The following is a 20997-nucleotide window of genomic DNA, read 5'->3' as shown; positions in this document are numbered from 1 at the left end:
GTGGATGCATGAATGCACATATGTGATAAAACTGCATAGAACAATTCACAAACACACACACACAAACGAAAAAGTAAATTGGGGAAATCTGAACAAGATCGGTAGATTGTGTCAATGTCCTGATTTTGATATTGCACCATACTGCAGTTTTGAAAGATGTGGAAAACTGTGGAAAATTGGGTAAAATGTACGCGGGATCTATTTTTTTCTTGCAACTGTATGTAAATCTACAGTTACCTCTAAATAAAAAGTTTCATTAAAAATTCAATTGCAGGGACTTCCCTGGTGGTTCAGTAGCTAAGACCCTGATCTCCCAGCGCAGGGGGACTCAGGTTCTATCCCTGGGTAGGGAATTAGATCCCACATGCCACAACGAAGACGGAAGATCCTGTGTGCCACAACTAAGACCTTGGTGCAGCCAAATAAATAAATTTTAAAAATAATTGCATTCTGTATATGAAAAGTGAACATGTGGAAACCAAAATTAAGCACACAGTACCATTTACAGCCATTCTAAAGGAAATGAAATAGATGAAACTCTAACAAAATATGTATAGGGTTGCTGAGTAAGTACAAAGAGGTGGCTCAAATCAGTTCTTTTGTGGTGTTGGAATATTTTTGTATCTTGATCATAGTGGTGGTTGCATGAATCCTGACATGGGATAAAATTGCTAGAGCGATACAGGCACACATACACACAAATTAATGCAGGTTAGAAAAATGGAGAAACCCGAATTGGGCCTGTAGTCTAGTCAAGAGTAATATACCAGTGTCAGTTTCCTAGTTTTAATATTATACTGCATCTACAGAACATGTCACCATTGGGGTACGTGGGTAAAAGGCACAAGGTCTTTTTTGTGCTATTTGTGCAACTTCCCTGAGTCTATAATTATTTCAAAATAAAATGCTAAAGATAAATGAGATGTGGCCAAGAAGAGGTTTCAGAAATGATTGGAGGGAACAGGCTCTGCACATGAATGAGGCAGGATCCAGTCTAGGAAAAAAAAAAAAAAAGGTTTCTATGTAGCTTAAGTCTATATTCATGTGGCCCCTTCTGTTTCAAATATTTTTGTTGTATTATACAAGTAATAGTTACAGATACACAAATGGATATACATACATATACACGAAAAACAAAAGGTATGTCTTTCTTCCTACTTCCTTAACCAGAGTAAATGATGTTCAATAATGTGACATTTATCTACCCTGATTTTTTTTATGCATTCGTATTCATGCATGGTTATATTGTTGTGATCCAATAACCTAGTGCCTCTCAAACTCTCTCTTCTCCAGGACAACTGCTCAATCAGTGTATATGAATCTGCTGGATTTCTTAAACATTTATACAGATGTCACAGAGATATTCAGTATGACTGAACAGGCATTCTGAGAGGAATTAGTAAGGTATTAACTTAGGCCAGCCCTCCTTGTGAAAACTGGGATGAAATCTTCATGAATCAACTTTTGCAGACGGTTTTTTAAAAGTCCTGACTACAATGAAGCAAGCACATTTCAATAATTCTGAAAATGTCATGGACTTTGAATTGGATTTGGTTTAGATAAACATTAGGTGAAACCACGAAAGGGCTTTAAAACCCAAGAGCAGATAAACAGCAATGAATGAGGGCAAATGTATAGCTGAGAAGACCTTGCGCAGCATCCAGGGCAAAGACAGACTAAGAGGAGTGCATAGAAATCACCATGGGATGAAAGGTAAGGACAATGGGGGTAAAGGAGCATTCACGAAATACACATGAACGGGGGGAAAATGAGCATGTAGGTTTGGTGAAATTCCACAGTGCAGAGTTACCAGAAAAAACATGAATTAAAAGTACAGTGGCTAGCTGGCCAGATTTTCTGCGGAGACAGTGAGGGAAAGGGGATGGTGTAAACGGGTAAAGAGCTCCGGGTGGGCCTTCCTTGCAGAATAGCGCATTCTGCAAAAGGATCCCAGGAGCGCAGCACTTGACAAAAAAAGCTTTCAGGCCCTCCGGCTCTCTTAGGAGTCTGGGAGGAGGCGGGGCTTCTCGGAGGGGCAGGTACCGGGGGTGGGGCTGAGTCGTTCGCAGCAGCTCTGTGGTACCCGACAAGGGGCAGGGCCATGCTAGGGGCGGAGCTGCGCAGGCGGTCGCCAATGTGCGTGCAGGCGAGGGGGCGGAGCTGTCCCTAGGCAGCTCAGGTGGGGCCTTGGCTGTGGCGGAGGAGTCATCGAGAGCCCAGCCCCTGAGGGGAGACTGAAGGCGGGGCGCGGCGGAACAGGGCGGAGTGGGACGCGACTGCTGTTGGCCAGCGGCTCCAGGCCTCGCGTCCACCTGTCCGCCAGCTCGTGCTGCGGTCGGTCCGCGGGGCCCGCGCCGGCCCGGGCCCATGGCGGCGTCGGGGGCTCTGTCTGCGGCGGTGGCAGCAGCGGCCCTGTCGGGCGTGGCAGTGCGGCTGGCGCGCTCAGCCGCGATCCGCGGCTCCTACGGTGCCTTCTGAAAGGGGCTCACGCGCACGTTGATCGCCTTCTTCGACCTGGCCTGGCGTCTGCGCAGGAACTTCCCCTATTTCTACATCGTGGCCTCGGTGATGCTCAACGTGCGCCTGCAGGTGAGGATCGAGTGAACGCCCGCTACCACCTTCGCCCGGCCGCGACGGCAGGGGCATCAGCATGAAGGATCACTGGGCCGGGGGCCGCCGGGACGCTCCGGGGGACGAGGAAGGAGCGGATCAGGCCTCCGGGCCCTAGACCTCCGCGGAGGACGCAACCACCGAGCCCCGGCTCTGGCCAGCCACTTCGCGGCCGGTGACGAACTGCACTGAAACTCTCAAAACGGGCCCTTTGCATCGAACTCGAGAAAATTATCTGAGTGCAGCCGACCTGTTGCCTCACTTTGGCCGAAGCGGGGAGCAGAAGGAAGAAATTCTTCAGTAGGAACATGAATGACTGACCCCGACCGAAAAGGTAGGAGGCCAGAGGTTGGCCTTGCGGGCTGGAGGGAGGTGGTGGCCATGACATCTAGATGTCCAGGCTGCCGGGTGGCTTGGGGAGACGAGGAAGGGACCTGAGGAAACCAGCCTGGAAAGCTGCCTGGCCGAGAGCAGGCAAGGCAGGGTGCATGCAGGCCCTCTGGACTCCCTTGTCATATATCCAAGATGGGGATGAGGGGCAGCTGCCTGGGCATCTCCGAGGGTCAGCCCATCACCTTGGCCCACGGCCCCGGTAGTGTCACCTGAACACAGGGGAATAGAGGGAAATGGCCCAGGAGAGGCCCAGAAAGCCCTGGAAGAGAGCGGATGCTGGCCCCCTTGTCCTCCACCCCTCGAGAGGCAGCCTGGACGGATGGTTGTGTTCTTGGCCCAAGCCCAGGTCTGTCTCTTTCTCAGCCCTTCACAAGACTTCCTCCTGGCAGGTCTCTGGGACTGCTCTCTGCCTGCTCCTGCTGTCTCTCTTGCTCCTCTCCACCCTCCAAAGCTTTGCATCAGGGGACAGGGAAGAGGGAAATACGTGTTCCTCCCAGCCCTGCCCCATCTCAGCCACGCTCCCTCCACCTCCTATCAGTGCCCTCCTGGTGCCACAGAATGCGCTGCCCCAGTCCTGGACAGCCTCCAGCAGCCCCTGTGTCCCAAAGGATTTGGGAAAGTGGGGGTCTCCTTGAGTGGAGGGCAGCTGTCAGGCTGGGATGGGAGAGCAGATGGAGAAGAGGCTTGTAGGGTAGGCGACAGTTGGGGAGACAGGGACGTCTTTGGGTGAGGAGGAAACTCTCAAGTCCCCATGTTTTTCTTGCAAGAACTGGTGTTATAGAAGGTGAACTGCCCCCTCTGTGGTCAAGAGAATCAAATCCCTGCCTGGGGCACCCCTGACCCTAGAGTTGCCTGGGGAGCGCACGAGAGAAGGGCCTGACCCCTCGAGGAGAGGCAGGGCCTTCCAGGTGGAGAGCCCAAGGGGAGGGGTGGCCTGGTGATCCAGTACTGGCATGAGGGAGGAAGGATGGAGCTAGAGACACTCTGGTGGAGCTCTGTTCTCCCCATCTGCTGGGCTCTGGGAAGGGAGACATTTGCCCTTGTCACATAGATCAGAAGTGGGGGAGCTGAACCTGCCTCCGGGCCTGAATTCCCCACCTGCCCCCCAGTCTCTGGGAGACCTGGCACAGTGGGATGGGGGAAGGGAGCACAGGCTCCCAAGGGACCTAGAGAGAAAGGCCCGTGGCAGGGAAGGTGGGGTGTATGGCAAGTCACAGGGAAGAACCAGGGGACAGTCTAAGCTGAGATGGTCACAGGAGCGATGAGTCCCAGAACCCCTGGGGAGCAAGGTATTCACACACAGTCAGGCCTCCCCACCCCAACCCAAGCCCCATGCAAGGCTTAACCAGAGGTTCCTTGGTGTTGAGTGGCACAGGTCTCTCAGTATGGGTGGGGGTGTCGGCTGGCTCCTGGGGCCGAGTGTAATAGGAGGCAAGGGATACAAGTGGGTGGGGTGGAGCTGAGACCCACGCATGACCCCATGTCTCTGTCTCCAGGCTGCCCCTCCTGCTAGGATCACACAGGAGCATCTGCTCTGGATGGGCCTGCAGCGGTCCTGGCTGTGCTGCTGACTGGTGCACCAGGAGCGGCACTGAGGGGAGCCGGGAGAGGCCCTGGCCCTCACCCCCATCCCACATCCACATCTGCCCCCTCACTGATTGCTTGCGGTCCTGGTCCTCAGTTCCTGGGACTAAGAACCACAGCAGCCTGGTTGCCCCTGGGACAGAGGGGCTGAGCCTCACACCATGTACCCTTCTCAGCCGCCCAGGGCCCGGCTGAAGAGCTCTGCCTGCCTCACCCCGAGGCCTGAGGCTGCACCCAGGCTACCACATGCCCCCCGCAGATTCCCAGAGATGGAAGGGCGCTGATGGCTTCCTCCCTTGTGCCAAGTTGCCTGGAAACCCCTGGTCCTGGTGGCCCCTTCTCCACCCCAACTGTGTCCCTCCAGGACCACTTCCGGGAGACTGCCAGCCTTTGGACTGCATCCCTGGAGTTCTGAGAGACTGTGACTTGGGCTGCAGGGGAGGAGAGGAGCGGAGGACCAGGGGCCTCCTTGGGGCTGATGCGTAAATGTGCCCTTTTCAAGTTTGGATCTCACCCTCTGGGTGACTGGATCCCCAGCTGCAGCCCCTTCCTGGGCCAGCCTGAGAGGACCTGGGGAGGGCACTAGGGAGTGTCTTTACTTAATATGTGTGTGCCTGTGTGTGAATGGGTGTGTGAGCGCACATGTTGAGTGCATGTGTGAGTGTGGGGTGTGTGTGGGCATGTATGTGCGAGTATGTATGCACATGCATGAGGGCTTGAGTGTGTGAGTGTGTGAGGGGGTGTGTGGATGAGTGTGTGGGTATGAGTACAGATGCATGAATGCACAGATGTTTGTGTGTGAATGTGCGGATGTGAGTGTGTGTGTGTGAATACACGTGTCAGTGTGCATTTGTGAATGGGTGTGTGTCTGTGCACAAGTGTGTGATTGCTTGTGTACACACGAGTGACTATGCGCTGCAGAGGGTGCAGAGCTGTTTAGCTGGTGTGCAGTGCAGGACGGGCTCCCTGTCCTTCCCGGGCTCGTGGCTCTGTTGGAGCTGCCTGGGCCCTGGGAGGCTGCTTCCCAAAGTGGATAAAGTATGTTGGAGATTCAGGGGCCCCGGGCTCAGAGACCCCTCGTCACCTGCAGAGAATCCCCACTCCTTGTGGGGCTCTGGCTGGGGCTGTCCGCCCCCAAAGATGTTGGCCGTGGGAGGGGCGGGGATACGTCCTCAGCACGTGTTCCTGCCACTGCTCTTCTTACCGTTTTGATCTCGAGTCGTTCGCTGCTTCTGCTCTCCCGTCTCTTCCTCATCTCCCGACTGGGCCCCTGCTGCTCTCTTTGCACTTTATTTGCAGTCTGGTTTTCAGGCAGTGGAGCTTACACACAATCACTGACTTGAATAAGACCACTGTTCCTTTTCTGTGTGTGATGAACTCTGCACCAGTCAGCGCAGTCTGGTCAGAGAAATGTTCTTGTTTCCAGTGTTGTCACATCTTGTGTCTGTCTAAGTTAATAAAAAATATTCTTTGAATTGAATAAAATGAAAACTGGAGGCCTCTTGTTTCTGGTGTGGTGCCCCCTTGGAGGAGAGGGGCTAGGGGTGAGCTCACCCTACTCTGGTGGCCAGAAGCTGGGGTAGGGGAGCATCCTGAGGGCTATAAGTGGGTAGGGTCATGGCAGGGATGGTGGCCTGTTCAGAAGATGCTCTGAGACAGGACTTGACTTGGAGCGCTGCTCCCATGATGAGAAGTCAGCAGCACAGGCCTGGCCTAAGATGTAGCGAGTGTCCCAGTTTGTCCCATTCACAAACTATTTGAATAACCAGACAGCTAAGTGTTTTCTTTATTTTAAAGCCTGGTGTTAGAAAGCACTTAATTCAGTTGAACCCCAAGGATGGGCTGGGGTAGGTGAGGTGAAATGGACCGTCTGCAGATCATTTTGTGTCACCCGGAGGCCCCTCTGCAGCAGCAGGTGGCAGGGACCCATCGCTTCCCTGGCAGCCAGGTTGGTGCCCAGGTTTGAAGAAGATCAACGTTGGGGACCAGAGACCAGCTTCCCTTCCCTCCACCTTAGACTCAAGCTGTCCCATCACAGGGCCCGGGGTGGGGACTCCGAGACTGCTGCAGAGGGAGCGGGGGTGGTGGTCAGAGGCTGTGGGAGGGAGGCCTGCAGAGAAGCACAGCACCCACCTCAGAGGAAGGAAGGTAGGGCCCTCTTCTGCGCACAGAAACAGAAACGTCAGGTCGTGGGGTGGCTAAGACCTGTGCTTAAGCAGAGTCCCACGACAGGACCAAGGCTCTGAGCTACTGGCAGATCTTAAGGCCTGGCCCTGACATTCCCTGAGGGTCCTGTCACCCCACTGGAGGGACTCATTCTCTGCTCCCCATCCTCCCTGTCTGCCTCCTGACTCTGCCCACCCTTAGACCAGGATCCAGCTCAGACCCTACCTCCACACCTGCATTCACCTACCCAGGCAGGGAGGAAGAGCACACAGCCTCCCCAGCCCTTATCTGGGCACCCTCGGCCGCCCCAAGAGATGATTGTCTGCTCTCCCTCCTTAGCCTCAGCCTCTGGTCTCAGCCAGACCTCTCCTGCTGTGTCTTCCTGCCACCTCCTGCTCTGCTCCTTCACTTCCACCACCCTGAGCTAAGGGCTGACTCAGCATCTGGGCCCAGGCACAGCCTGTGGCTTCTGGTCCAGTGTTCTCGCTGCCTCTGGGTCTCCTTCTTGGCACCCATGATTTTCCTGGGCCTGAGGCTGCTTCTGAGCCTGCACCCTGCACCCCGTCCAGCTCTCAGCTCCCTGCACCCACTTGCCCAGCCCCTCCAGGGAGGCCCATTCCAGCCCTTCTGCTGCCCCCCACACCCAACCAGGCAGGAGGAAGATGCCCAGACAGTGCCTACCCATGAAAGCCAGCATGGTGGGGCTTCCCTTCTGGCCAGAGCGCCTCCTGGGGCCTATGACCGACTTTCCCAACCTCCACAAACAGTAGGCCTCCATGGGCCACAGCTCCCCACCAAGGCACTGGGTATCCCCCCCAACCCTGCGCACTCAGAGACAATCTCACTCCCCACTGCCCCACTGACAGTGGCAGAAGCCCCTGATTATCTTGAGGCTGTGTTCCACCTCAGCACTGGGAACCAGACTGAACCTGGGAGCCTCTGCCTCTTCTGCAGAGCAGTCCCCAAGGCTACCTCAGGCCAGCTTCTCCCTTGCCTGGTCACCAAGCCTTTCTCGAGGCTTCCCTCAGTGGCTGCCATGACAGCCCTCCCTCTCTGTGGCCACCACAGGGTCCATCTGCAGCAACCGCCATGCTCATCCACCCACAACATCCCTTACCCAGAAATCCGAGGTCTTCTCAGGAATCCCTCCTTCCCCTGCCTCCCACACCCCAATTTATGCCACACATCCCCTGTAGCTCATTAACATTCACCCTGATAATGGGGTCACAGTGGCACCCAGAGGGCCTCAGGGAAGGTGATTCTTCAGAGACCCTGAGCCGCTCATTTGGCAAGACATATTTCCTGGGCTCCTCTCCATGCCCGACCCCAAAGTAGGCCCTGAGCACTGAACCCATGGACCAGACAGAGGAGCCCACACAGACCATGTGAGAGCATAATAGGTGCAGGGCTCATGGGAGGGTTCAGTCAGGAGGAATGCGACCCCTCGTGTACCCAGGAAGTAATCTGGGGTGTCATTGCTATGGCCAGCTCCAGGTCCAAGGTTAACTCAGAGCAGCCTGGCCACCCGGACCAGCAGAGCCATAGGTTCCCGGGAGCCGGTGAGGCATTCCACTCGTGACAAAGGTCATGAGGAAGGAGGCTCGGTATACGCAAAGGCGGGATCGAGCCTCAGGAGTCCCCCCGGATATTCTTGAGCATCTACCCCCAAAAAACCAGAGTCTGCCTACTTTATTGCTTTGTGCTCTCACCTCTGACTTTACTGGGGGGCTGTCCCCCACCACCATCTCGCTCTCTCTGTCAAAGAGTTAACTTACAGCTCCAATTAATAAAATTCCTGGGCAATTAGGAGTGTTTAAATCCAAACCCCTCAGATGGCTCTCTAACTCGCCTGACAAGTTTACCCGGACTCCTACAGCTATGCAAAGGATTGTTTACAGTCTCCCAGCCTTGAGAGGCACGGGAAGCTTAAGATATTCAAATAGCTTAGAGCCTCTCAGAGAGTTAGAAACTGTCAGAATAAAACTAGTAAAAGATTTCATTGATGAGTCAATGCCTGCTGCCAAGTTTTCACATCCCCTGAATTGTATCCTTGGATATGTATTAATTAATAGTTGGTATGTAGAAAAAATATGTAGTGGCCTTGGTGTTAGTAACTTTAGACCCTTAAAGTAATAAATTCTTTCCTTTGTTGTAAACCGATTACACATTCGCCCTATAGGAATGCAATTTTATCTTCGGAAGATGGTGCCAAACCTTAAAATAATTACTCTTAGAGAAAATAAGTCTTTGTTGATAAGTCCTTGTCAAGAGTCATAAAATGTTAATAGGCCTTCTGGCCAGAAGATGATGTAAATCACCTAAACCATTTGTATACGATACATTTGCAGGAAAGAAACCCTGGTTTTTGATAAGGATCAAAAACTGCTGACTTTGCATCCCCTATTATCCTCTATGTGTAACTTAGGGTATAAAAACCCCTGTTGAAAATAAAGCTATGGGCCTTGCTCACCAACGCTTGGTCTCCCCATGTCATTCTTCCCTTTAACTTCTGGCTGAAGTCTCGATCTGGAGCGCGGATATCCTCTGCGACCATTTATTTGCCTGGGCTTCTAAGACCCACTCGAGAAGGTGTCTAAGGTGGGGCACCTTCCGCTATTCGAGAGAGCGCCTGCGGCCTCCGTGGTCAGAGCTAACCTGGTGTCACCGGTTATATTGATTTTCCGCGTAAACCAAGCTACTCAGCCTCTTTTCTCCACTGAATTTTCCGACTGAGCTATGCTCATTCTATTACTCTTTATATCTCTAATTAGCTTATAAATAGTCGCCTAGGCCGTCTCTCCTTCGAATACCCTGGATCAGCCGGGGCTGGACCCCGGCAATAGGTGACTTTCCCAGTTCCCAGAGACTGGCAGCCAAAGATTGCATTTTTACATGGTGCAGATTAAAAAGAAATGTCAGGACACATGTGGCAGGAATTCCAATGAATGCCCCAGATACAACTGGAAGGTAATTCCATCGATGTTCTCGAGGCAATTTTTTTGGAAAGTCTTATCGAAAGTTGTTTCCAGGTGAATACCACGGCAGATCGGAGCACTTTTTAAAGCATTTTTTATTCAGATGTTGTGCACATCCTTAACCCAGACCCCGTGGAGTGTTCTCCATCCTGCTTTTCCTACCTCTCTCTACAACAGGGTTTTGCACCCAGGAGTACAGAGGGCAGAGCCCCAGCCCAGGAATGAAAGGCCGGGTGGGTTCCAGCTCCACAGATCACCAGCTCTGGGCATGTGGGCATGGCACCGTGCCTCCCTGCACCCGTTTCCTGGCCTACAGGCACAGTAGTGCAGGCCCCAGGGAAGCAACTTCTCAGTTCTCTTTGATGTTTTGAGACCAGTAGACTATTTTCTCTATGTTTCTGTTTTCTCATTTTCTATGACTTCATGATGATGGCAAATCTCCATGTACATGCCACCTGCGAAATACTGCAGTTTGACCTTGCCTTGCCGGGCGCCCTTTCTGCAAGGTCAAATTTAACAGAAAGCCAGTCTCTGTCACCCTGGGAATCCCAGTTATATGGCTAAAGCAGAGGCTCTACAACCTCATCTTGGCACCATTCCTCCCACTCCCTTTCTGTGCCCCAAGACCTCTCTTCTCATCCCCTTAGCATCTATGTCTTTTTTTTAGAAATGTCTGTTTAGCTTTTCTGCCCATTTTTTTCATTTTTTTATATTGAGTTTCCTGATCTGTTTGTATATTTTGGAAATTAAACCCTTGATAAATTAGGAGTATGGTATTAACGTATACACACCGCTGCTGCTGCTAAGTCACTTCAGTCGTGTCCGACTCTGTGCGACCCCATAGATGGCAGCCCACCAGGCCCCGCTGTCCCTGGGATTCTCTAGGCAAGAACACTGGAGTGGGTTGCCATTTCCTCCTCCAATGCATGAAAGTGAAAAGTGAAAGCGAAGTCGCTCAGTCGTGTCCGACTCTTCGTGACCCCATGGACTGCAGCCTACTAGGCTCCTCCGTCCATGGGATTTTCCAGGCAAGAGTACTGGAGTGGGATGCCATCGCCTTCTCCCGTATACACACTACTATATATAAAATAAACAAGGATTTACTGTAAAGCATAGGCAACGATGTTCACTATTTTCTAATAACTCAGAAAAATTTTAAAAAGAATATACGTATATAAAACCGAATCACTTTGCTGTGCTCCTAAAACTAACATAATATTGTATATCAGCTGTACTTCAATTTAAAAAACAAAACAGACTGTATATGCATGACTGTTTCTGTCAATGAAGTTCTTGGTCACACAATACCCACAGGGTTTTCTGATATAGTTCAAGGGATCCATCAGCTCTGGCCAGCCTTGGACTGGAGCATGGAGCCTTCACCAAGTTTTGGCAGAATTTGCTTTCTGTAATGAACAAACCGTGAGGACGAGATATACAGGTTTTCAAGTTATAGGAGGTGCAAGATCTTGAGCAAATAAGAATCTATGAACTGACTATGTGCTTCAGATTTCTATGCACACCACAAGATTTGCAAGTACATCTGGGATGCAGGGTACCCCCTTAAGTCACCAGGGACTTTTCAGAACACCAGCAGTACTGGAAATTGTCATTACCTCTTATACACCAGGCACGTGGTGCTTGGAGCAGACTTGGGAGGGGAAACTAGCTGGGTTCGAACCCAGACTCTTGAGCGGAGTCACTTTGGCCAGGTCCTTCAGACTCTCTGGGCTTCCCTGGTGGCTGAGTGGTAAAGAATCTGCTTGAAACCCGCTTGAGAGGCGGGTTCGATCCCTGGGTCAGGAAAATCCCCTGGAGAAGGGAATGGCTACCCACTCCAGCATTCTTGCCTGGAGAATTTCAAGGACAGAGGAGCCTGGCGGGCTATGGTCCATGGGGGGTCATAAAGGGTAAGACAGGACTGAGCGACTGAGCACATTCAGATTCTCTGTCGTTCACTTCATCTGCGAGATGGTGAGTAATTCCATGGTTCTCTGAGGAACATGTGAACCAGTACACATCAATCACTGAACAGTGAGCACGGTGACTGACTCGTGGAAGTGGTCTGTACACAAGACCCCATCTTTTTAGTGATCAGCTCGATTCAGAGCTGGTCAGAACAGCTGCTCAGTCTCAGGACATCAAAAGACAAGCTGCTCTTGCTGAAGCTGGGGAGGGGCTGGTGACTAGAGTCCTGCCTCTGGCCTCCACACCAGCAGTGAGCGCCCTTGAGCCACTTCTGTAGTGGACGCTTGCCTGCTAGTCAAAGTGTGGTCCAGGGACCAGCAGCATCAGTATCACCTGGGAACTTGTCACTCTGAGGCCTCCACCACAGGCCTATTGAATTAGGACTTACACTTTCATAATAACTGGTGATTCCAGTGCACATTAGAATTTGAAAAGCACTACTCCCTGATATCTTGAGAGTCGAGAGGTTGACATAAGTAAACTGTATTTTAAATGAACTGAAAAAGGACGTACAGTGACGTACCCAAAACCACAAAACTAATGGGTGGCAGAGCCAAGATTAGCATCCAGGTTTCCTGACTTTCAGCTCAGGCTTTTCTGCACGATTCTGATCAGTTGCACCCTGTGGCAGATTCCCCTCTGGTCCCAGGGGACAAGTTCATGTCTTGTTTCTGCAACCAAGCCCCTGTCATATGTCCTTGCATCTAAGTCCATGACTTGTGAGACTTCCTTGGTTATCCAGCAGTTAAGATTTCACCTTCCAGTGCTCCCTTGATGGTTCAGTGGTTGAGAATTATCCTGCCAGTTCACTGCACAAGGCTTCCATCTCTGGTCCAGGAAGATCCCACTTGCCACAGAGCAACGAAGCCAGGTAGCCACAACCGTTGAAGCCTTCTGGCCCTAGAGCCTGTGCTTCGAAACAAGAGAAGCCACGGCAATGAAAAGCCCACGTACTGAAACCAAGAGTAGCCCTGGCTCGCTGTAGCCAGAGAAAAGACCCAGCACAGCCAAAATAAATAACTTAGGAACCGCAATGGCACCCCACACCAGTACTCTTGCCTGGAAAATCCCATGGACGGAGGAGCCTGGTAGGCTGCAGTCCATGGGGTCGCTAAGAGTCGGACACGACTGAGCGACTTCACTTTCACTTTTCACTTTCATGCATTGGTGGAGGAAATGGCAACCCACTCCAGTGTTCTTGCCTGGAGAATCCCAGGGACGGCGGGGCCTGGTGGGCTGCCATCTATGGGGTCGCACAGAGTCGGACACGACTGAAGCGACTTAGCAGCAGCAGCAGGAACCGATTACATTCTTCCGATTTCTGAGTGGAGCATCGCCACCTGCTGGTTGATCCCTTGAACTACATCAGAAAGCCCTAAAGGTGTTGTGTTGCCAAGGCCTTCAGCGACAGGGACAGTCATCCGTGCACAGCCAGTTTTGATAAGGGCAAGATAAGAAAGAGAAGAGAGGCCTTGGGACACACGAAGGGAGTGGGAGTAATATATGTCAACGTGAGTGTGCAGAGCCTCCTATAACTCGAAAACCCAGTGGAGCTGCGCCATCTACTGGTGGATTCTTTGAATTATATCAGAAAACCAGGGGGTGTTGTGTTGGCAATTCACATCACATCAATCAGTGGACACTGAGCACAGTGGCTGACACGCAGAAGCGGTCTATCCATGAGGACCCGTCTTCGTTAGTGATCAGCTTGATTCTGAGCTGGTCAGAAGAGCTGCTTAGTCTCAGGACGTCAAAACGGAGCACCGCGTCAGGGTCAAGGGCATAAACTCTCTATTTAGACACAGCAGCTCTACCACTTAACCAGGGCAGGCCACTCGGCCTTTCTGAGCCGCAGCTTCGTGACTGGTCAAATTGGCGTGGGTAGCACCCACCTGGCGACTGTCGTGGGTCCAGTGCAGCCGCGAGCATGGGTAAGGGCCTGGCTCGTCCTGGGACGGGTTCGGTGGGCGGCAACTTCTGTGTGAACCCGGCTGCGGGGGCGCCCCCACTGCACACCATCTGGAAACAACTCACTCCTTCCGCCTCATCTGTAGCTCCTTCACCCAGTTCTCATCTGCTTGCCCTCAGCTGCACAGAGTGGGTAGCCGAGATCCAAAGGAAGAAAAAAGAACACAGGAAATGGAAGGGATTCTATTCATCAACCTTCCCTGGATTTAGGAAAGACAAAGCCACCCTGCGACTTTCAGGGTGTACTACAGCTGAAACCCCCTCACAGCCTCCCCCTGCTGTCTCTTTGGTGTGCCTGAACCTTTGGCCTCCCACAGCCAAAGGAGCAAGCCAGTTGGTACTACTGCCTCTCCTTCTGGGTTCGGGGAGGGGGGGCCGCTGGGAGGGCAACTGAAGGCTGAGAGCTCCGCTAGATTCCTGCCCTCCCTCGGTTCTGCCCTCTGCCTCCACCAATCCCTATCTATGCTTTTCCATCATCTGTGTGCTCCATGGAGCATACGGATTTGCTCAGCCTTTTATGCCACAGAGGACTTAAACCTGCAAAGTCAACCACATTGTTTTCCTCTGGAAGATTTATGGAACTGCAGACTATTATTTTTCACCTGGGGCTTCTGAGGTCCCCAGTTAAAATACATCTGTTCTGGCATCACTTTCCCTCAAGAATACACTCTGCTTTCTAATTCGTGTTGGTATTTTACCCTGACCATTATAGTTCCCACTGTAGTTCTGATTGGCATTCTAGCTTGTAGATCAGTCTCTGGTGAGTATATCTTAATTTTTGACTCTTGCAAAAATGAGTTCATTACCCTGCAATATCAAGAACCAACCCTTAGTGGTAACCAAGCAGATTCTCATCAGAGATCTAGCTGCTTTTGGCACACTCAAGTGTTCATAGCCAACTGTTCCAAGTTGAATTTGTCTTTTCTAAAAACCCAAAATACCCTTCTTTTCTTTTTTGGTTCCCTATCTTGTGTGGTGTCACCACCATCCACTCCAAAATCAGGAGTCGTCTCTTTACTGGCTGTGTCCTTCTCCCTCATGCATCCAGTTAGTAAGACTCTACTTCCTGTTGTTTCTTGAATCCATCCCCCATCAGCCTTGCTTCGGTTTAGATACAACTTATGTTGCTGTTGACTCTCTACAAGTTTCCTGTCACTGTCTACCCATTCCCAGGTTTTCAGCCCCACCCCAACCAATGCCAAGTTCACCCTCCTTCTCCTAGATAACATGGTTCATAAATATAGCCATCCCATTCTTCTCTCAATATCTTTCAACAAATCCCAAAGTTTAGGATGAAACTGCATCTCCAGAGCACCTCTGACCCCGTCTCGCTGATGCACATTGTGCACTGTGAGGTTTGTTTTCTTGCTCTCCAGAGACTAATGAGGTAAAAGAGCACTTCATGTGCACCAGGGCCTGCACTTGTAGCTTCTCGCCAAACAGATTGCATTTCACAAACTTCATGACAATGATCAAAACACATGGAAGTTGAAAAATAATACAGAGATACTGCATGTTCTCATCATCTATGAGCAATAAGTATCAACCCATACACAATCAGAATTGATCTCTGCCCCCTTCTCTTTCCTGCTGCTGCTGCTAAGTCACTTCAGTCGTGTCAGACTCTGTGTGACCCCACAGATGGCAGCCCACCAGGCTCCCCCATCCCTGGGATTCTCCAGGCAAGAACATTGGAGTGGGTTGCCATTTCCTTCTCCAATGCAGGAAAGTGAAGTCGCTCAGTTGTGCCCGACCCTCAGCGACCCCATGGACTGCAGCCTACCAGGCTCCTCCGCCCATGGGATTTTCCAGGCAAGAGTACTGGAGTGAGGTGCCATTGCCTTCTCCGTCTCTTTCCTACCACCATGCAATTAATTCAAAATCAACCCTATATGAGTATGTTCAGGAAATTGCTTTCAAAGGTGAACTGGAAGGCCTTATGAATAACACTAAATAAGCAATTTTTGGATCTGTTGTATTCCTCCATTTTATTGGCTTGTAAGATAATTCAGACATCCTCGATGCAGGAATAATGTTTTCAGTTTCTAGGTCCATGAACAATACACAGCCTTATAGGAAAAGAAACTTTTGCAGGTGACTCCAGCCAATGCAAGTGAGTGTACTAGGCCATGTGGTGTGCTGTGTGATGGTGCTGTAGGGCATATCAGGTGGCTGTAAGAAGCCTATGCCAAGCCAATAGATGAGAGTCTTCCTGGCATATACTAGAGGAACAGCATGCTCTCTTCATCTTTTCATTGCCTCCCTGATACTAGATGACTAAACGCCCCACTGTGAGATACCAGGTCTCTCAAGCTGCCCTGCATAACTGGTGATTTCTGAGGCTTAACAATTCATTAAGGAAAGAAAGAGAGTAGGTAAATAAATAGATCCCTATAAGAAATTATCCTTTGGGCCACAACACAAAGGCCACACATACATATTTGAGGACTATAAGAATGTTTAAGGAAATCTCCTGACCCTGCTAAGGTAAGGCAGAATTAGAGTGATTGGTATGCTCCTATGCATGGTCACAGAAGAAGTCAGGAGGTTCTGACACCAAAATCAAAGGAACAAAAGCAAAAAATAAGCAAGCAGGGCTATATTAAACTAAAAGGCCTCTGCCCAGCAAAGGAAACCATCAATGAAATGAAAAGGCAACTATTAAATGGGTCAAAATACTTGCATGTCATGTATCTGATAAGGGGCTAATATCCAAAAAAAAATATGGGAACTTCCCTGGTGGCTCAGATGGTAAAGAATCTGCCTGCAACTCAGGAGATCCAGATTTGACCCCTGGGTAGGGAAGATCACCTGAAGGAAGAAATAGAATATGTAAAAACCTCATACAACTCAAGAGCAGAAAAGTGAATAGTGCCATTAAAACTGGGCAGAGGATCCGAATAGAAATTTTCCCAAAGACATACAGATGACCAGTGTTACTCACTCACTTGTGTCTGACTCTTTGCAGACTCCATGGACTGTAGCTGGCCAGGCTTCTCTGTCCATGGACTTCTCCAGGCAAGAATACTGGAGTGGGTTGCCATTCCCTTCTCCAGCGGATCATCCCATCCTAAGGATCAAACCCAGGTCTCTCACATCGCAGGCAGATTCTTTACTTCTGAGCCACCAGGGAAGCCCAGATGGCCAACAGGTACATTAAAAGATGCTCTCACCACTATTATTCAACATAGTTTTGGAAGTCCTAGCTACAGCAATCAGAGAAGAAAAAGAAATAAAAGGAATCCCGACTGGAAAAGAAGAAGTAAAGCTCTCACTGTTTGCAGATGACATGATACTATACATAGAAAACCTTAAAGATACTATCAGAAAATTACTAGAGATAATCAGTGAATTTAGCAATGTTGCAGGATACAAAATCAATACACAGAAATCACTTGCATCCCTATACACTAACAATGAAAAATCAGGAAAAGAAATTAAGGAATGAATCCTATTCACCATTGCAACAAAAAGAATAAAATATATAGGAATAAACCTACCCAAGGAGACAAAAGAACTGTATCCTGTATACAGAAAATTATAAGACACTGATGAAAGAAATCAAAGATTAAAAAAACAGGTGGAGAGATATTCCATGTTCCTGGGTAGGAAGAATCAATATTGTGAAAATGACTATACTACCAGAAGCAATATACAGATTCAATGTGATCCCTATCGAATTACCAATGGCATTTTTCACAGAACTAGAACAAAAATTTCACAATTCATTTGGAAACACAAAAGACCCCGAATAGCCAAAGTGGTCTTGGGAGAGAAGAATGGAGCTGGAGGAATCACCCTTCCTGACTTCAGATAATACTACAAAGCTACAGTCATCAAGACAGCATGGTACTGGCACAAAAACAGAAATATAGACCAATGGAAAAAGATCCAGAAATAAATTCATGCATCTATCCATACCTTATTTTTGACAAAGCAGGTAAGAATATACAATGGGGCAAAGATAGCCTCTTCAATAAGTGGTGCTGGGAAAACTAGACAGCTACATGTACAGAATGAAATTAGAACACTTCCTAACACCACACACAAAGATAAACTCAAAAAGGATTAAAGACATACATGTAAGACCAGAAACTATAAAACTCTTAGAGGAAAACACAGGCAGAACACTTGATGACATAAATCAAAGCAAGATCCTCTATGATCCACCACCTAGAGTAATAGAAATAAAAACAAGAGTAAACAAATGGGACCTAATTAAACTTAAAAGCTTTGGCACAGCAAAGGAAACTATAAACAAGGTGAAAAGACAACCTTCAGAATGGGAGAAAATAATAGCAAATGAAACAACTGACAGAGGATTAATTTGCAAAATATATAAGCAGCTCATACAACTCAATACCAGAAAAACAAACAACCCAATCAAAAAGTGGGGAGAAGACCTAAACAGACATTTCTCCAAAGACATACAGATGGCTAACAAGTACATGAGAAGATGCTCAACATCACTTAGTATTAGAGAAATGCAAGTCAAAACTACAATGAGATATCACCTCACACTAGTCAGAATGGCCCTCATCAAAAAGTCTACAAACAATAAACGTGGAGAAAAAGGAACCCTCCTGTGCTGTTGGTGGGAATGTAAATTGATACAGCCACTATGGAAGATGGTATGGAGATTACTTAAAAAACCAGGAATAAAACCACCGTATGACCAAGCAATCCCACTCAGAGGCATATACCCTGAGGAAACCAAAATTGAAAAAGACACATGTACTCCACTGTTCATTGCAGCACTATTTACAATAGCTAGAACATGGAAGCAACCTAGATGTCCATTGACAGATGAATGGATAAAGAAGTTGTGGTACATATACACAATGGAATATTACTCAGCCATAAAAGGAATGCATTTGAGTCCGTTCTAATGAGGTGGATGAAACTAGAGCCTATCAGAGTGAAGTAAGTAGAAAGAGAAAAATAAATGTCGTACACTAATGCATATATCAAGAAGGTCAAGGTCAAGAAGCAACAGTTAGAACTGTACATGGAACAATAGACTGGTTCCAAAGCAGGAAAGGAGCGTGTCAAGTCTGTATATTGTCACCCTGCTTATTTAACTTCTATGCAGAATACATCATGAGAAATGCCAGGCTGGATGAAGTACAAGCTGGAATCAAGATTGCTGGGAGAAATCTCAATAACCTCAGATATGCAGATGACACCACCTTTATGGCAGAGAGTGAGGAAGAACTAAAGAGCCTCTTGGTAGAAGTGAAAGAGGAGAAAGAAAAAGCTGGCTTAAAACTCAACATACAGGAAACTAAGCTCATGGCATCTGGTCCCATCACTTCATGGCAAATAGATGGGGAAACAATGGACACAGTGACAGACTTTATTTTCTTGGGCTCCAAAATCACTGCAGATGGTGATTGCAGCCATGAAATTAAAAGACGCTTGCTCCATGGAAGAAAAGCTATGACCAACCTAGACAGCATGTTAAAAATCAGAGACATTACTTTGCCAACAAAGGTCCATCTAGTCAAAGCTATGGTTTTTCCAGTAGTCATGTATGGATGTGAGAGTTGGACTATAAAGAAAGCTGAGCGCTGAAGAATTGATGCTTTTGAACTGTGGTGTTGGAGGAGACTCTTCAGAGTCTCTTGGACTGGAAGGAGATCTAACCAGTCAATCCTAAAGGAATTCAGTCCTGAATATTCATTGACTGATGCTGATGCTGAAACTCCAATACTTTGGCCACCCGATGCAAAGAACTGACTCATTGGAAAACACCCTGATGCTGGGAAAGACTGAAGGCGGGAGGAGAAGGGGATGACAGAGGATGAGATGGTTGGATGGCATCACCGACTCAATGGACATGAATTTGAGTAAACTCCGGGAGTTGGTGATGGACAGGGAAGCCTGGCATGCTGCAGTCCATGGGCTGGGAACCAGTCGGACACGACTGAGTGATTGAACTGAATGCATATACCCGAAATCTAGAACGATGGTAACAAACAATTTATTTGCAGGACAGCAGTGGAGAAACAGACATAGAGAACAGACTAATGGACACAGGGAGAGGGGAGAAGAGGGTGAAATGTATGGAGAGAGTAACATGGAAACTTAAATTACCATATGTAAAATAGATAGGCAGTGGGAATTTGCAGTATGTTTCAGGGAAATCAAACAGGGTCTCTGTTTGAGACCCACAACCTAGAGTAGAGGGATGGGATGGGGAGGGAGATAGGAGGGAGGTTCAAGAAGTAAGGGACATATATATACCTATGGCTGATTCATTTTGAGGTTTGACTGAAAACAACAAAATTCTGTAAAGCAATTATCTTTTAATTAAAAATAAATAGAAAAAAAAGATGCACTATGCTGTTAACCATCAGGGAAATGCAAATCAAAATGATAATGTGATATCACATCACACTTGTTAGAATGGCCATTATGAAAAAGAAGAGCTGTAACAAGTATTGACAATAATGTGAAGAAATATGAATCTTCCTACACCTCTGGTGGAAATGTAATTGGTGCAGCCACTATGGAAAACAATATGGATGTTCCTCAGAAACAAACAAACAAAAAAATAGAGCTACCATATGATCCAGCAATTCCACTCCTGGGTACGTATCACAAAAGAAAAAGAAAAATGCTAGCTTGAAAAGATACATGCAAGCCCTTTCCCAAGTGTTTTGGAGGAGACAAACTCAGCTGGCAGAAGCATTTGTAAAATGCTTATGTTTTTCAGTAAGATATGTATGTTGAAAAAGCTCCCACTTGTAGATGTTATTATTTGTGATGACTACAAGCATGATTGATGAAGATATGGCTCTGGGTGTGCATCACACCAGATACCGAGTGGGACTCTGGGCTCCGTAATCTGGGCATTGATGAGAGGTGGTGGGTGGCAGGGGGAGGGGTCTCCAGGCCGGAATTGAAGTTCTCCCCTGGTTAAGGTAAGAAAGGTGGTAGGTAATCTGACACCTTCCTATGTGAAGTGATCCTTTTGCCTACCACATGAGAGCCACAATACATGTTCAGATATTGTGGGGTGTTGGGCAGTTCCTGGTAGAGTGAGGCAAAGTTAGGGTGACCAGCACGGTTCTGCAGAACATCAGTGCAGAAGTCACAGGGAACAAAACCGGAACCAGTGAGCATGCAGTTCTGTCTGGGTAAGATGGTAATTGATGTGAATGGTAAGTCTCATAAGGATTTACCCTCTCCCCACTGCAGCCACTGTAATAGCCCCCATACAGATCTTATGATGTCACCAAACTGATGTTGCTCCTACTTGGAATGTTTCCCTTGACGCCGGAGCAAAGAGGAGGCCCATATAATTGCTCTTAGGCACTAAAAAGGCATT

General features: G+C 48.7%; 2 protein-coding genes and 1 pseudogene across 6 annotated transcripts in view; all 3 read left to right on the top strand.

Moving 5' to 3' along the window:
- LOC113886666 (zinc finger protein 75D-like) overlaps positions 1 to 20997 on the top strand; it is a 107834-nt gene that overhangs the window by 64698 nt on the left and 22139 nt on the right. The window lies entirely within an intron of this gene.
- LOC113886667 lies at positions 2345 to 2623 on the top strand (annotated as a pseudogene).
- The window catches only part of LOC113886665 (zinc finger protein 75D-like), a 40947-nt gene continuing 22307 nt past the window's right edge, over positions 2358 to 20997 (top strand). For all 5 annotated transcript variants that reach the window (XR_003509525.1, XM_027532969.1, XM_027532973.1 and 2 more), the window contains exon 1: positions 2358 to 2944. Coding sequence is in view for 4 of the 5 variants with exons in the window: in XM_027532969.1 (XP_027388770.1) it covers positions 2923 to 2944 (22 nt within the window). In the remaining variant the exon portion in view is untranslated. The remainder of the gene's footprint in view (positions 2945 to 20997) is intronic.

This window comes from Bos indicus x Bos taurus, chromosome X, assembly GCF_003369695.1.
Source record: "Bos indicus x Bos taurus breed Angus x Brahman F1 hybrid chromosome X, Bos_hybrid_MaternalHap_v2.0, whole genome shotgun sequence".
Lineage (NCBI taxonomy): Eukaryota > Metazoa > Chordata > Mammalia > Artiodactyla > Bovidae > Bos > Bos indicus x Bos taurus.
The sequence above is the reverse complement of the archived record's forward strand: the minus strand, read 5'-3'. Positions and strand labels throughout refer to the sequence as shown.